This window comes from Aegilops tauschii, chromosome 6, assembly GCF_002575655.3.
Source record: "Aegilops tauschii subsp. strangulata cultivar AL8/78 chromosome 6, Aet v6.0, whole genome shotgun sequence".
In the NCBI taxonomy this organism is placed as follows: domain Eukaryota; kingdom Viridiplantae; phylum Streptophyta; class Magnoliopsida; order Poales; family Poaceae; genus Aegilops; species Aegilops tauschii.
The window spans coordinates 482,476,213-482,491,834 of record NC_053040.3 but is presented as its reverse complement, the minus strand read 5'-3'; the positions used below and the strand labels follow the sequence as shown (position 1 = coordinate 482,491,834).

Genomic DNA, 15,622 nt, shown 5'->3' with positions numbered 1-15,622 from the left:
TCATCAGATCGTCCCTGTTACAGCCAATCGAATCTCAAACGGCAAGATTGAGAAACAGTTAATTTATTTTTTGAAAAATGGAAGGAACATTTTGTTTAGACTGTATGTCTGACTGACTCACACCATGAGTTTTGTTGGGCTTCTTTCTACACAAAGTATGGGCGGTACAAGAGAGGCGGAAATTGCAGGGTTAGCCCTTTCATCATAGAAAGTAAAAGAAGAAGCAATGGCCTCTGTTCGGTTTCGTTATGAAGAAATAAACAGAGTTGCTCTGCTCCCATGGCAGCAAGAAACAGGGGATCCAGCAAGTGAGAATGAACAGAGTGACCTCGTGCAGGAATGGACACGGCCAGCCCTGATGGTGAACGCGTGTGCGTGCCGCTATGCTGGTGCAGGCTGGGAAGAGACAGGGTCAGAGTTTCCATTCATTTCATTTTCTGAAACCGTTCAGGAAGCATTGTATTATTGATGCTTACACTGAGTGAATCACAAAGAGATGCAGCTGCACGTACACGCCTACCAGATGCCGCCTTCCCTCATGCCTTGAACCATCAGACGTTTGCCCTGGACAGTCTGCTCGCCGACGTGGCCACGACGAGCTGCAGCAGCTGTGCGCCGCCCAGGTGCGGCGCCACCGCCGGCCCCAAGTTCAGGTACTTGTCCACCAGGCACAGCAAAATAGCCCGCAGTTTGGGTTGTGCTACTGGGGGGAGCTCGACGCCTTGACATATGGATCTTGCGAACCTTGCGAAGTATAAAAGTATAAGTGCATAAATGCACCGTGGGTTTCGAAGGCACAGTAAGGAAGGAACAAGTTTGCAGTAAGGAAAAACGGAAGTTAACTGCATGACTCACTTAACTAATAGAGACATGAGAAAAAGAAGTAACAAGTAAAAGAATATGCTGCTAGTCAAATTGGCTAGATTAAGCACGAGCTTATCCACAACATAACGAGTAACTAAATTGATGCTAATGCTTTTTTTTATGCTAACACTTGGTTATGTGCATCCTAATAATATTCAGACTTTCAGAATTGCAACTTTTACAACTTACACGGCTACACCAGAACCAGTCACCCAGGAAGTCTAGCATTGGATACTCCCTTGCTCAATGATCGTTCAAATCTTGGCCTCCAGTGATAAATCACTGGCTGCACTGGCTGTAGGACAGCACGCTCACTTACTGCACTGTCTTTCTCTGCTTCACACAAAGTTATGACATGACAAGAGGTGAGAGAAGGACATATACCTTTGAGATGTACGTACACTTAATTTTCTTCAAGAGTCACTTGCATATGGGCCATTGTGCTTAATTCTGTGCACCCATCTGCTGCCATAGGTTAAACTGTGGTAGGAGACTACCAGTCAATGCGGGCTCCATATGCTGCACTGCACGCCATGTTTGTCCGACAAGGCTTACAGAGCCGTGAAGCAGACATGAGTAACGCTGCGCACTGTCCACAGCTACAGCCATGGTTAGGCCGAGCTAAAGCAAAAACTCAAGGAATCTTGCAGCTAGTACGAACCCCATTAGTCAGTCCTCTTCCCTGCTCTTCTCTTCACTCTGACCACACCAAGCACAAACCGAGAGATGGGTTCGAGAGAGGAATAGAGAGATCAATGGCGGTGGTGAGTTCTTCGCTGGGCGTGTTGGGTCCCTTGGTGGGGAAGCTCACTGGTTTGCTTGCCAATGAGTGTGCCCGCCTGAAAGGCGTCCGTCGCGAGATCCGCTCGCTCAGATCCGAGCTGACCTGCATGCATGGCGCGGTCCAGAAATACACGACACTGCAAGATCCCGATGTCCAGGTGAAGGCATGGATATCGTTGCTGAGGGAGCTGGCCTATGACATTGAGGATGTCATTGACAAGTTCATCCACCAGCTCGGTAATGAGGGCCACCAGCACCAGGGTGGCTTCAAGGAGTTCTTTCGCAAGACTGCTCGCCGGCTCAAGACCATGGGCTCCCGCCGTGGAATCGCCAGCCAAATCGAAGATCTGAAGATTCGTCTCAAGGAGGTAAAAGAGTTAAAAAGTAGTTACAAGTTGGATGATATTCCCTTCGAACATTCAACTGTGGATCCTCGCTTGTCTGCTCTTTTTGTTGAGGAAGCACACCTCGTGGGCATTGATGGTCCAAGAGATGATCTTGCCAATTGGATGTTGGAAGATAAAAATGGCTCGATCAAGGATTGCAAGGTGTTGTCCATTGTTGGCTTCGGTGGATTGGGAAAAACAACACTTGCAAGGGAGGTCTACCGTAAGATCCGAGGGCATTTTGATTGTCAGGCTTTTGTCTCGGTCTCACAAAAGCCTAATGTAAAGAAAATTATGAAGGATTTGATCTCCCAGATGCCTTGCAAGAAAGAATTTATAGAAGGCATCGACACTTGGGATGAAAACAAATGTATTGAGAACCTGAAAGAACTCTTACAAGATAAGAGGTAATCCCCCCCCCCCCCCCCCCCCCGCTCTCTTTTTTAACAAATATGTTTATCATAATTTCTTAATACAGTAGCAAATAAATGATGTGTGTATGAACATGAGGCAAACATTGTTAAAGTGAGATTTTTTTGAACTTAAGTTGGTTAATTTTGTGTTACATCTATGTCTGAAGTCTCGATTAAGTAAGCAAAGCACACATGGCGACATAAGCAATAATCACATGGTAGACCTTGAATAATTTTTTGAGTACTTGCAGCTTATATGATGCTTAGATTATCATGGTTTATTTTGATATTTGATTTTTTTTATTACCATCCTCTTGGAGTTCGTAGTGTTGTTTTTCTTGTATTATGGTTGGATTCCTTATACATGACATGGCTAACTTTACGTTTTATATTTGAACTCTTTTTCATAGTTGATTAACAATATGTACTTACATCTATTAGGTATCTCATCATTATTGATGATATATGGTCCATATCAGCATGGGACGCTATTAAATATGCTTTCCCGGAGAATGATTTTTCTAGCAGAATTATTGCTACTACACGCAATGTTGATGTAGCAAGATCATGTTCTCATGGTGGTAATGGCCGCATGTATGAAATGGAAGCCCTAAATGATCTCCACTCCAAACGATTGTTCTTCAAAAGAATATTTGGTTCTGAGGACTGCTGCCCTGATATGCTAAAACAGGTTTCGAATAAAATACTGAAGAAATGTGGAGGCCTCCCATTGGCAATTATCAGTATAGCAAGTTTATTGGCAAACAGACCGGTGGTCAAAGATGAGTGGGAGAGGGTCAGAAGGTCTATTGGTTCTGCATTGGATAAAAACCGAAGCTTAGATGGAATGAATAACATATTATCCCTTAGTTACAATGATCTTTCACCCAATCTCAAGACCTGCTTGTTATATTTATGTATATATCCTGAGGATTATGTGATTGAGAGAAATGTTTTAGTGAGGCGATGGATAGCAGAAGGCTTCATCTCTGAAGAGCGCGGACAAGGCAAGCAAGAGGTTGCCGAGAACCACTTCTACGAGCTAATAAACAAAAGTATGGTCCAACCGGTTGAAATTGGCTATGATGGAAAGGCTCGTGCTTGTCAAGTCCATGACATGATGCTCGAGCTCATTATTTCAAAATCGGTTGAAGATAATTTCATCTCTTTGGCAGGCCATGGTCAAACTGATTTGGCAAAGCGTGATGGTCTTATTCGGCGACTATCAGTCCAGCATATTGACCAAGAGCTTGCATCCATATTGGCAAATGAAGATCTAAGCCATGTACGATCTCTGACAGTGATAGCATCAACTTGCATCAAACACTTGCCTAGGCTTGTCAGGTTTGAAGCTTTGCGTGTACTAGACTTTCAAGATTGTAAGAGTCTGCATGAGTATGATATGAATGGTATAGATAAGCTATTCCAGCTGAAGTACCTGAGCTTTAGGGGCACTCGCATGTCAAAGCTACCATCAAAAATTGTGAGGCTATATGATCTAGAGACGCTAGATCTTAGAAATACACATATAAAAGAATTGCCCGCTAGAATTATTTTGCTCGGTAAGCTACAACATCTACTCACTGAAACAGATTCATATTACATTGTTCGTGAAGGTGGAACAAAGATACCAAATGGGATTGGAAATATGAGAAATTTAGAGGTGATCTCAGGCTTTAATATTATCAAGAGTTCATTATGTGCAGTTGAGGAACTAGGGAATCTGACCAGTTTGAAAGAACTCCATCTACAGTTGGACGGTGGAGGATCTCAGGAATACAAGAGGCATGAAGATATATTACTCTCCTCACTATGCAAGCTTTGCACATGCAAACTTCAGTCTTTATGGATACACACTCCTGATTCAACACCCATCCACTTCTTAGATTCCTGGTCCCCTCTGCCACATAACCTCCAAATATTTATAATGGGCGGTGACTACTATTTACCAAAACTGCCAAAGTGGATTGTTCCAGCCCTTGCCAGTCTTACATACCTAGATATTAATTTGATTGAAGCAATAGAGGAGGATCTGCGGATACTTGGAGAGATGCCTGCCTTACTCTGCCTGAGTCTAGCATTCAGCACTGTCCAAAAAGAAAGGCTTGCCTTACAAGGCGTTGGCTTCCCGTGTTTGAAGGAATTCTGCCTTATTCGTGCAACCCATTGTACAAGTGCAATTTACTTGACGTTTGAAGAAGGGGCAATGCCAAAGCTGGAGAAGCTTGCGCTGCCGCTGTTTGCTTCAGTGGCAGAAGAGTATGGGTTCTACTTGGGTCTTGGCCACCTCCCATTTCTCAGAGATGCCAAAGTTACTCTTTGCAGTTATGCTGACACATCTTTCGAAATCAAGTCCGCTGCAGCTGCTGCTATAAGGAAGGAGGCAAATAGCCATCCCAATCATCCCAGGTTATCTATCAGGGACCGAACGGCTGGTTGGCAGTATTATAACTCTGACGAGGAAGAGAACTAAACCGACGAGGAAGAGAGCTAGATGACAGGGAACTGTTATATCATGACATTCGACTACCAATGCAAGAGGTATTTAATCATAACCAACAATTTCGTACAACACTTTCTGTAGGCAACCTTTCTCACGCCCAGATGTGACACGTTCTCCCTTCATCTATTCAGGGGATCTTCTATTGAATGCAATCGCGTGATTGGAATGCTGTGGTGATGCACGTTCTCCTTTCGACTTTCAGGCGGGAACACATACGCGTGTGTTAGCTAAAAAATAAAGGTGTCACAGAAGAAGTGGTATTCGTTGCTTTCCTGCATGGTACTATTTGGTTTTCAGTGAATCTTGTATCCAGTTTTTTTTTTTGCGTTGATTACTATTTTTTATTAAGGATCGATTAAGTTCTCGCTGTTGTGTGTGTACTCAAGTACTTCGGTTAAGTGGAGACAGCCGGGTTGAGAGATATGTGCCGTCAGGTTTCAGAGTTGTTGTACAGTATTATTGTTTTGCAATCCTATGTAACTTTCTACTGTAGCGTTGAACTGCTGCACCCACCTGGTTTCAGTCTGAGAGTGAGAGATGTAAACGGGGTGTGGGATTTGGGATGTACAGTAGGAGTAGGAAAAATGATTCAGCGGGAAGTATCCGATCCTATCCACCACGTCATCTATTCGGCACCTGGCAGTGGTTTCACTTCTGATGGAACTGAGTGAGTGATAGCATGAGAAACATCGCAACAGTCAGCCATTCCCATGCTCTGGCCGCCATTCCTGGTATTTCATCATGTGTGAGTGAGTGGCGTGCTTCAGAACAGGTTCTTGAGTTTCAGACTCCTTTGAAAATTCTAGCACAATGTCTGGATGCTATTGTTCGTTCATGGTTTGCAAGTCCTGGACGGTTGCAAGACAGAACTGGGAGGGATATCTTGCCAGATTTTAAGCTTCTATGAGCTATTGCTTTTGGGATTCAGTAGCTGTGTTGACAGGAAAATGGAAGGTTATCAAGTCTTAAACAGAATCTACGGAAGTAAGTGAGAAGGAACGAAACCTTGCGAAGATATGGACTACTTAAGATTTTCGAAGGCGTCCAATACCACAGTGAGAAGGAAGGAAGAAGTTCTCGGTAAGAAAAACGGAAGTTAATTAACCGCATGACTCACTTAACTAATAGAGAGATGAAGGAAGTAACGAGTAAAGGAATGTGATGCTAGTAAAACTGGCTAGATTAAGCACGAGCTTATCCACAACATTGTCTCCTGCTGTGGACGCCCGAACCGTATTAATCCGCCTTCACAGCTTAGTGAAATATTTAGGTGGTCTGTAAAAGCACCCTGATGACCTTGAAAAAAACAGAAGTTTCCTTTTTACAGTTTTTTTGGCTAAAAAAACATTTTACAGCTTTTTGGGCTAAAAAAAACACCTTTTACAGTTCATACGGTTACACCACACCTAGTCACCAAGGAAGTCCTAGCATTGGATGCTCCCTTGGCCAGTGCTCGTTCAATTATTTTTCTTGGCCTCGAGTGATAAATCATCAGGCCAATGATCGTTCAGAAAACCCCACTTGCATTTCTCTGCTTCTAATAAAGTTATGATATGACAAAAGGTGAGATAATGTGTGAGTGGAGCATATTTGTTTTTGAGATGTACCGTTCATTTTTTTGAAGAGTCGCTTGCATATTGGCCACAGTGCTTTAATCGTTCCCCTGTTTACCCGATAGCTGTGAAGCAGACAGGACGCTGTCCACTGTCCACAGCTACTACAGCCATGGATAGAGCAGCGTGGCGAGAGGTTAAGAAAATATCTACACCCGAGTCCAAGAAAACGAGACCTGCACCGACTTGGGGCCTCAGTCGTCAGAATTTTCTTCCCCATATCTCATCTCCTGGCCAGTGAATCCTTATCTCATCAGGCTAGCCGGAGTAGTAGGAGTCATCTTCCTGCACTTCTTTCCAGTTTCCAATCTGAGCACACCAGGAACAAACGAGAGGAATAGAGCTAGAGGTCGATGGAGGGGGTGAGTGCTTCGCACGGTGTGTTGGGTCCCCTGCTGGGGAAGCTCACTGGTTTGCTTGCCGGTGAGTGTTCCCGGCTAAAAGGCGTCCGCCGCGAGATCCGCTCTCTCAAAGCCGAGCTGACCAGCATGCATGCCGCGGTCCACAAATATACATTGCTGCAAGATCCCGATGTCCAGGTGAAGGCATGGATATCGCTGCTGAGGGAGCTAACCTATGACATCAAGGATGTCATCGACAAGTTCATCTACCAGCTAGGTAATGACGGCCAGCACCAGGGTGGCTTCAAGGAGTTCTTCCGCAAGACTGTTCGCCGGCTCAAGACGTTGGGCTCTCGTCGTGGAATCGCCAACAAGATCGACGATCTGAAGATTCGTCTCAAGGAGGTAAAAGATTTGAAGAGTAGTTACAAGCTGGATCCTTTGAGCATTCAGCCGTGGATCCCCGCTTGTCTGCTCTTTTTGTTGAGGAAGCACAGCTTGTGGGAATTGATGGTCCAAGAGATGACCTTGTCAAGTGGATGCTGGAAGATGAAAATAGCTCGACCAAGCATCGCAAGGTGCTGTCCATTGTTGGCTTTGGTGGGTTGGGAAAAACAACACTGGCCAAGGAGGTCTACCGCAAGATCCAGGGGCAATTTCATCATTGTCATGCTTTTGTCTCAGTCTCGCAAAAACCAAATGTAAAGAAAATTATGAAGGATTTTATCTTCCAGCTGCCTTGCAAGCAAGATTTTAAAGAAGGCATCGACACTTGGGATGCAGCGAAATGTATTGCAAAGCTAAAAGAACTCTTACAAGACAAGAGGTAATTTCAACCCCCCTCCCCCCTTTCTCTTTTTCAACAGATATATTTAGAACAGTTTCTTAGTACTGCAGCGAAATAAATCAAAACTGTAAAGAAATGTGTATAGAGGTTAAAGATTAGTGATGTACTCAAACAATTGAAAATATTTCCCTTGAAACTTTAAAGCAAGAATAACATACAGATAGGTTGTTGAAACACGACACTAGGATATTAAAATAGACCTCTAAGTATGGTACCTCACATTACATATTCAAACAAGTGTTATGGGCGAAAATACTCAAACATGTATTGTGAAATGATGCGTGTACATGAGGCAAACATTGTTAAAGTGAGATATTTTTTTAGCTTGTGTTGGGTGCGTTACATCTATGTCTGAACTCCCAAGTCTCGGTTAAGTAAGTAAAGCACACATGGCAACATAAGCAATAAGGACATGATAGACCTTGAATAACTTGTTGAGTAATTGCAGCTTATATGATGCTTAGATTATCATGGTCTATTTTTATTTTTGAATTTTTTATTACCATTCTCTTGGAGTTTGTAGTGCTATTTTCTTGTATTATGGTTGGATTCCTTATATATGACATAGGTATCTTTATGTTTTGTATTTGAACTCTTTTTCGTAGTTGGTTAACAATATGTACTTATATCTATTAGGTATCTCATTGTTATTGATGACATATGGTCCACATCAGCATGGGACGCTATTAAGTATGCTTTCCCGGAGAATGAATTTTCTAGCAGGATTGTAGCTACCACACGAGTTGTTGATGTAGCAAGATCATGTTCTCATGGTGGTAATGGTCGCATGTATGAAATGGAAGCCCTAAATGATCTCCACTCCAAACGATTGTTCTTCAAAAGAATATTTGGTTCTGAGTGATGCTGCCCTGATGTGCTAAAACAAGTTTCAAATAAAATACTGAAGAAATGTGGAGGCCTCCCATTGGCAATTATCAGTATAGCAAGTTTATTGGCAAACAGACCGCTGGTCAAAGATGAGTGGGAGAGGGTCAGAAGGTCTATTGGTTCTGCGTTGGACAAAAACCGAAGCTTAGATGGAATGAATAACATATTATCCCTTAGTTACAATGATCTTTCACCCAATCTCAAGACCTGCTTGTTATATTTATGTATATATCCTGAGGATTATGTGATTGAGAGAGATATTTTAGTGAGGCGATGGATATCAGAAGGCTTTATCTCTGAAGAGCGTGGACAAAGCAAACAAGAGGTTGCAGAGAACCATTTCTATGAGCTAATAAACAGAAGTATGGTTCAACCGGTGGAAGTTGGCTATGATGGAAAGGCTCGTACTTGTAAAGTCCATGATATGATGCTTGAGCTCCTTATTTCAAGATCGGTTGAAGATAATTTCATCTCTTTGGCAGTCCACAGTCAAACTGATTTGGCAAAGTGTGATGGTCTTATTCGGCGACTATCAGTCCAGCATATTGACCAAGAGCTTGCATCTATATTGGCGAATGAAGAACTAAGCCATGTACGATCTCTAATAATGATAGCATCAACTTGCATCAGACACTTGCCTCGGATTGTTCGGTTTGAAGCTTTGCGGGTCCTAGATTTTCAAGATTGTGAGAGTCTGCATGAGTATGATATGAATGGCATAGATAAACTATTCCAGCTGAAGTACCTGAGCTTTAGGGGTACTTACATGTCAAAGCTACCATCAGGAATTGTGAGGCTATATGGTCTAGAGACGCTAGATCTTAGAAATACAGATATAAAAGAGTTGCCCGCTGGAATTATTAAGCTTGTTAAGCTGCAACATCTACTCATTGTAAGATATAACCGTTTCGTCGGTCCAGTCGGTAATACGAAGATACCAGATGGGATTGGAAATATGAGGAATTTACAGGCGATCTCAGGCTTTAATATTATCAAGAGTTCATTATGTGCAGTCGAGGAACTGGGGAATCTGACCGGTTTGAAAGAACTCCATCTACAGTTGGACGGTGGAGGATCTCAGGAATACAAGAGGCATGAAGACATGTTACTCTCCTCACTATGCAAGCTCGGCACCTGCAAACTTCAGTCTTTACATACATACTCTTGTGATTCAAGACCCCTCCAGTTCTTAGATTCTTGGTCCCCTCTGCCAGGTAATCTCAAAATATTTCAGATGACCACAAGCTTCTCCTATTTACCAAAGATGCCAAAGTGGACTGTACCAGCACTCACCAGTCTTGCATACCTAAAAATTAATTTGATTGAAGCAACAGAGGAGGATCTACGGATACTTGGAGAGATGCCTGCCTTACTTTGCCTCAGTATAACAATCAACACTGTCCAAAAAGAAAGGCTTACCGTACAAGGCGTTGGCTTCCCGTGTTTGAAGGAATTCTGCCTTATTCGTGCAACCTGTCGTGCAAGTGCAGTTTACTTGACGTTTGAAGAAGGGGCAATGCCAAAGGTGGAGAAGCTTGAGCTGCTGTTGTTTGTTTTGGTGGCAGAAGCGTATGGGTTCTACTTGGGTCTTGGCCACCTCCCATTTCTCAGAGATGCCGAAGTTACTCTTTACAATGATGCTGACACATCTTCCGAAATCAAGTCTGCTGCAGGTGCTGCTATAAGGAAGGAGGCAAATAGCCATCCCAATCATCCCAGGTTATCTATCATAGACGTAATGTCTGATTGGCACTATTATACCATCGATGAGGTAGATGACTACACTGACGACGAAGAGAGCTACTCCCTCCGTTCGGAATTATTTTCTCGGAAATGGATATATCTAGAACTAAAATACGTCTAGATACATTCATTTCTGCGACACGTAATTTGGAACGGAGGGAGTAGCTGTCAAGGAACTGTTATATCATGACATTTGACTACCAATGGAATGAATAACATATTATCCCTTAGTCACAATGATGTTTCACCCAACCTCAAGACCTGCTTGTTATATTTATGTATATATCCTGAGGATTATGTGATTGAGAGAGATATTTTAGTGATGCGATGGATAGCATCTCTGAAGAGAGCGGACAAAGCAAGCAATAGGTTGCCGAGAACCACTTCTATGAGCTAATAAACAAAAGTATGGTCCAACCGGTTGAAGTTGGCTATGATGGAAAGGCTCGTGCTTGTCAAGTCCATGACATGATGCTTGAGCTCATTATTTCAAAATCTGTTGAAGATAATTTCATCTCTTTGATAGGCCACAGTCAAAATGATTTGGCAAATTGTCATGGTCTCATTCGGCGACTATCAATCCAGCATATTGACCAGGAGCTTGCATCTGTATTGGCAAATGAAGATCTAACCCATGTACGATCACTGACAGTGATAGCATCAACTTGCACCAAACACTTGCCTGGGCTTGTTGGGTTTGAAGCTTTGCGTGTACTAGAATTTAAAGATTGTGAGAGTCTGCATGAGTATGATATGAATGGTATAGATAAACTATTCCAGTTGAAGTACCTGAGCTTTAGGGGTACTAAATTGTCAAAGCTACCGCGAGGAGTTGTGAGGCTATATGGTCTAGAGACGTTTGATCTTAGAAATACATATATAGAAGAATTGCCCACTGGAATTAATCAGCTTGTTAAGCTGCAACATCTGCTCACTGCATATTTCAGCTCTGGCAACACGAAGATACCAGATGGGATTGGAAACTTGAGGAATTTACAGGTGATCTCGGGCTTTAATATTACGAACAGTTCATTATGTGCAGTCGGGGAACTGGGGAATCTGACCAGTTTAAAAGACCTCCATCTACAATTGGAAGGTAGAGGATGTCAGGAATACAAGAGGCATGAAGAGATGTTACTCTCCTCACTATGCAAGCTTGGCATCTGCAAACTTCAGTCTTTCTGGATATTCTCTCCTGATTCAACACCTATCGAGTTCTTAGATTCATGGTCCCCGCTGCCATATAACCTCCAAATGTTTCGGATGACCACTAGCTACTTCCTACCAAAGAGGCCAAAGTGGATTGTACCAGCACTCAGCAGTCTTGCATACCTGAACATTAATCTGATTAAAGCAACACAGGGGGATCTGAGAGTACTTGGAGAGTTGCCTGCCTTACTTTATCTGAATATAACATTCAGCACTGTCCAAAAAGAAAGGCTTTCCGTACAAGGCGTTGTATTCCCGTGTTTGAAAGAATTCGACCTTATTTCTTATAGTGCAAGTGCAGTTTACTTGACGTTTGAAGAAGGGGCAATGCCAAAGCTAAAGAAGCTTGAGCTGCCGTTGTTTGTTTCGGTGGCAGAAGCCCATGGGTTCTACTTGGGTCTTGGCCACCTTCCATGTCTGAGAGATGCCCAAGAAGATCTCCCGAAAGCAGGTCTGCTGCAGGTGCCGCTATATGGAAGGAGGCAAATAGCCATCCCAATCATCCCAGGTTATCTATCTACCACCGAACGGCGGAAGGATATTATAACTCCGACGATGAGGAGAACTACACTGACGAGGAAGAGAGCTAGCTGTCAAGGAACTGTTATATCATGACATTCGACTACGAATGCAAGAGGTATTTAATCATAACCAACAATTTCTTACAACACTTTCTTTAGGCAACCTTTCTCACGCCCAGGTGTGACACATTCTCCTTTCATCTATTCAGGGGATCTTCTATTGAATGCAATCACGTGATTGGAATGCTGTGGTGATCATGCACGTTCTCCTCTCGCCTTTCAGACGGGAACACGCGTGTGGAAGCTCAAAAATAAAGGTGTCCAAGAAGAAGTTGTGTTAGTTGCTTTGCTGCATAGTACTATTTGGTTCTCAGTGAATCTTGTATCCATTTTTTTTGCGTTGATTACTATTGTTAAGAGTCAATTAAGTTCCCACTGTTGTGTATGCACTCAAGCACTTTGTGTGCACGAATTTAATTTGATGGATCATGCATTCAGTTTTGAGACAGCCGGGTTGAGAGATGCATGATGTCAGGTTTCAGAGTTGTAGTATTGTTTTGTCAATCCTATGTACATAATTCTGAACTTTCGCTGTGGCGTGAACTGCTGCACCCACCTGTTTGCAGTCTCAGAGATGTAAACGGAGTGTGAGATTTGAGATGTACAGTAGGAAAAATGATTCAGCGGGTAGTATCCTATCCAGTATCGACCAGGGCATCTAGAGTGTTCGGCACTTGGCAGTGATTTCACATCACCCTGCACCGCCCCGGCTGTACAGTACGAGTATTTCATCATGTGTGTGCTTCAGAGTTCAGAGGTGTACCACAGAAGAAGATGCAGGGTCAGTTCAGGAGTCGGGGATGCAGTACAGTACAGTCAACGGTCCGAGGCGAGATGCGAAGGGTGGACGCATAGGGCGGACATGTCGAGTTGTGCTACTGGGAGATGCTCAACATCAATCCCAGGTATTTTTCATGGTCTTGCAAAACAAAATGTTCACATGCAAATCTTAGCCAACATAAGGCTCACCCACTACTGAACTTGCCGTGAACACGTCAGTTTCAGAACAGGTTCTTGAGTTTCAGACATCTTTTATATTCTAGCACAACGTTTGGATGTTATATATGGTTCATGCTTTGCAAGTCCTGGACGGTTGCAAGATAGAACTGAGAGGGATATCTTTGCCAGATTTTAAGCTTCTATGAGCTATTACGTTTGGGGTTCAGGAACTCTGGGGAGATCAAAGAGAAGCAGCTGTGTTGACGGAAAATGGAAGAGGATTAGTTCGTCTTAAACATAATCTATGGAAGTAACTGAGAATGAAAGAACCCTTGCGAACATATGGACTACTTAAGATTTTCAAAGGCGTCCAAGACCACAGGTAGAAATGTCGACAAATGAGTCATCAGGTCGCCCCTGTTACAGTCGATCGAATCTCAAGCGGCAAGATCAAAACAGAAAAAAAAAGGAAATAACTTTTGTTTTTTGAGAAACAATTGATTTAATTTTTTGAGAAATGGAAGGGACAGTTAACTGTTTGACTGACTCACACCTGTGAGTGTTTTTTTTTTTTGCAAACATGAGCCCTCAAGGAGGGCTAAATTTTATTATTTAGCATCCAAGGCAATGTACAGACAGTAATTTCCCGGCAAATTTGACAATTTTGACCTATAATCGAAAGCAAATCACAGAATGAACTGGTTGCGAAACTATTTCACAGCCCTGACCCTTTTGTGTAGCGCCCGCCACGCCGGCGCCACACCCTACGGTGCAGCGCCTAGCTCCGGGGCGTTGCACCACTGTCCACCGTGGCAGCCCACGGGCCCGCACCCAGCAGTGCAACGCCTCCGAGCTAGCCTAGCCGCTAGGCGTTGCACGTGTAATGTGCAGCGCCTAGCGGCTAGGCGCTGCACTGTGACTTATATGCAAACACGCCAGCCCTCTCCTCCCCCACCCTCCCCATTGGCAGTTACAGAAAAAAGGGCGGCGGCCATCTGCACTCCCCCTCTCAATCCCCTCTCCCAAATCCTTCCAATCCGACGATTTGGTCCGTGCATTTGTTCACCAATCCATCGTAGAAGGTACTCTCCTCCGATCCCCTTCTTTTTATCCATAGAAAATATTATATTTTGAAGATTTGGGGAACCCTTGTTTGAATCTTGCATGTATTAGATTTGGACAACTTTTGTTTGAATCTTGCGTATATTAGATTTGGGGAACCTTTGTTAGATTAGAATGTGGTTTGGATAGATAGGTTGACATGTTATTTATATAGTTTGGATACATAGATTGACATGTTTTTTGTATGGAGAAGTAGATTGACATGTTATTTGTATGGAGAAGTAGATTGACATGTTATAGTTTGGATACATAGATTGACATGTTATTTGTATGAAGTAGGCCCAAGTAGGGGGAAGCACCATATGCTTTGGATCTTGCATGTAGTAGGCCTACTTTAGTTTTTTTGAATTGAAAAGATAATCGTGTTGACAAGAATGCTTTGTTGAAATTGTTAGGATGGTTTGGCTTCTCGATGATCACTGGGACCATCAACACCGGTCGTATGCTATGTCGGTGCAGCAGCGGGTAATACTGAAAGTGGTCGGTGTTATGAATTTCGTATGTTTGTTCAAACACAAATGCCCCATATGTAATGTTATGATTTGTTTGTTTGTAGGAGCTTGCACCTCTGAAGCTTCGGTCTCACGGGATCAGCCTTGGAGGGATGAGCTATGATGAGCGGTACACACCTTATGTTAGGGAGGCAGGACTTCTCCCTTTCATTGAGTTGGTCCGCCGGTCGACGCCACCCAACAATGCTGCAGCACTCACCGCGCTTATTGATCATTAGAGGCCGGAGACACACACTTTCCATCTTCGGACCGGGGAGATGACCGTGACGCTGTAGGATATCGCTATGATCATCGGTCTTCCTATCGATGGCAATCCTTTATGTATGAACACCGATTCTGAAGGGTGGCGCGCGCAGATGCAAGCCCTTATCGGTATGGTTCCTCCGGAGCCTCGGGAGCCAGAAAGGGAAGATAAGAAGAAGGAAAGAGTCGCAGCGGGCGCTACTTTCACGTGGATATCATCGCACTTCGCTCATTGCCCCGATGATGCTAATGAGGACATGGTGAAGACTTATGCTCGTGTCTACATGTGGTACGTGGTATCGAGGACAATGTTTGCTGATGGCACAGGCAAGAATGCTCCATGGATGTGGCTGAAGGCGTTGACCGTCTTCGATAGCAAATGGAGTTGGGGTTCGGCGACACTAGCTTACTTGTATCGACAGGTATGAAGTTGTTTCCTTTTCACTTCATTGATACATTATCAATGCGCTCTTGCGGCAAATTTGACCATGTTCTTTTTTATGTGCAGTTGGACGATGCCAGTTGTAGGCACACTGGAGGTATTGGTGGTTGTCTGCTCGCACTTTCCATATGGAGCTGGGAGCGTTTGCCGGTTGGACGACCTAAGACCGTGAAGTACGAGGATTGGGACGATA

General features: G+C 43.6%; 1 protein-coding gene and 1 pseudogene across 1 annotated transcript; both read left to right on the top strand.

Moving 5' to 3' along the window:
* The first annotated feature begins 1,440 nt into the window (after positions 1-1,440).
* On the top strand, positions 1,441-12,615 carry LOC109783928 (uncharacterized). The gene is given in 6 exon segments (XM_040393079.3): positions 1,441-2,440; positions 2,888-4,916; positions 6,910-7,345; positions 7,348-7,729; positions 8,387-12,227; positions 12,321-12,615. Coding segments are annotated over 5 exon segments (5,784 nt in total). The 5' UTR covers positions 1,441-1,619; the 3' UTR covers positions 10,503-12,227; positions 12,321-12,615.
* On the top strand, positions 10,590-12,180 carry LOC123493388 (disease resistance protein PIK6-NP-like; annotated as a pseudogene).
* Positions 12,616-15,622: the final 3,007 nt, after the last annotated feature.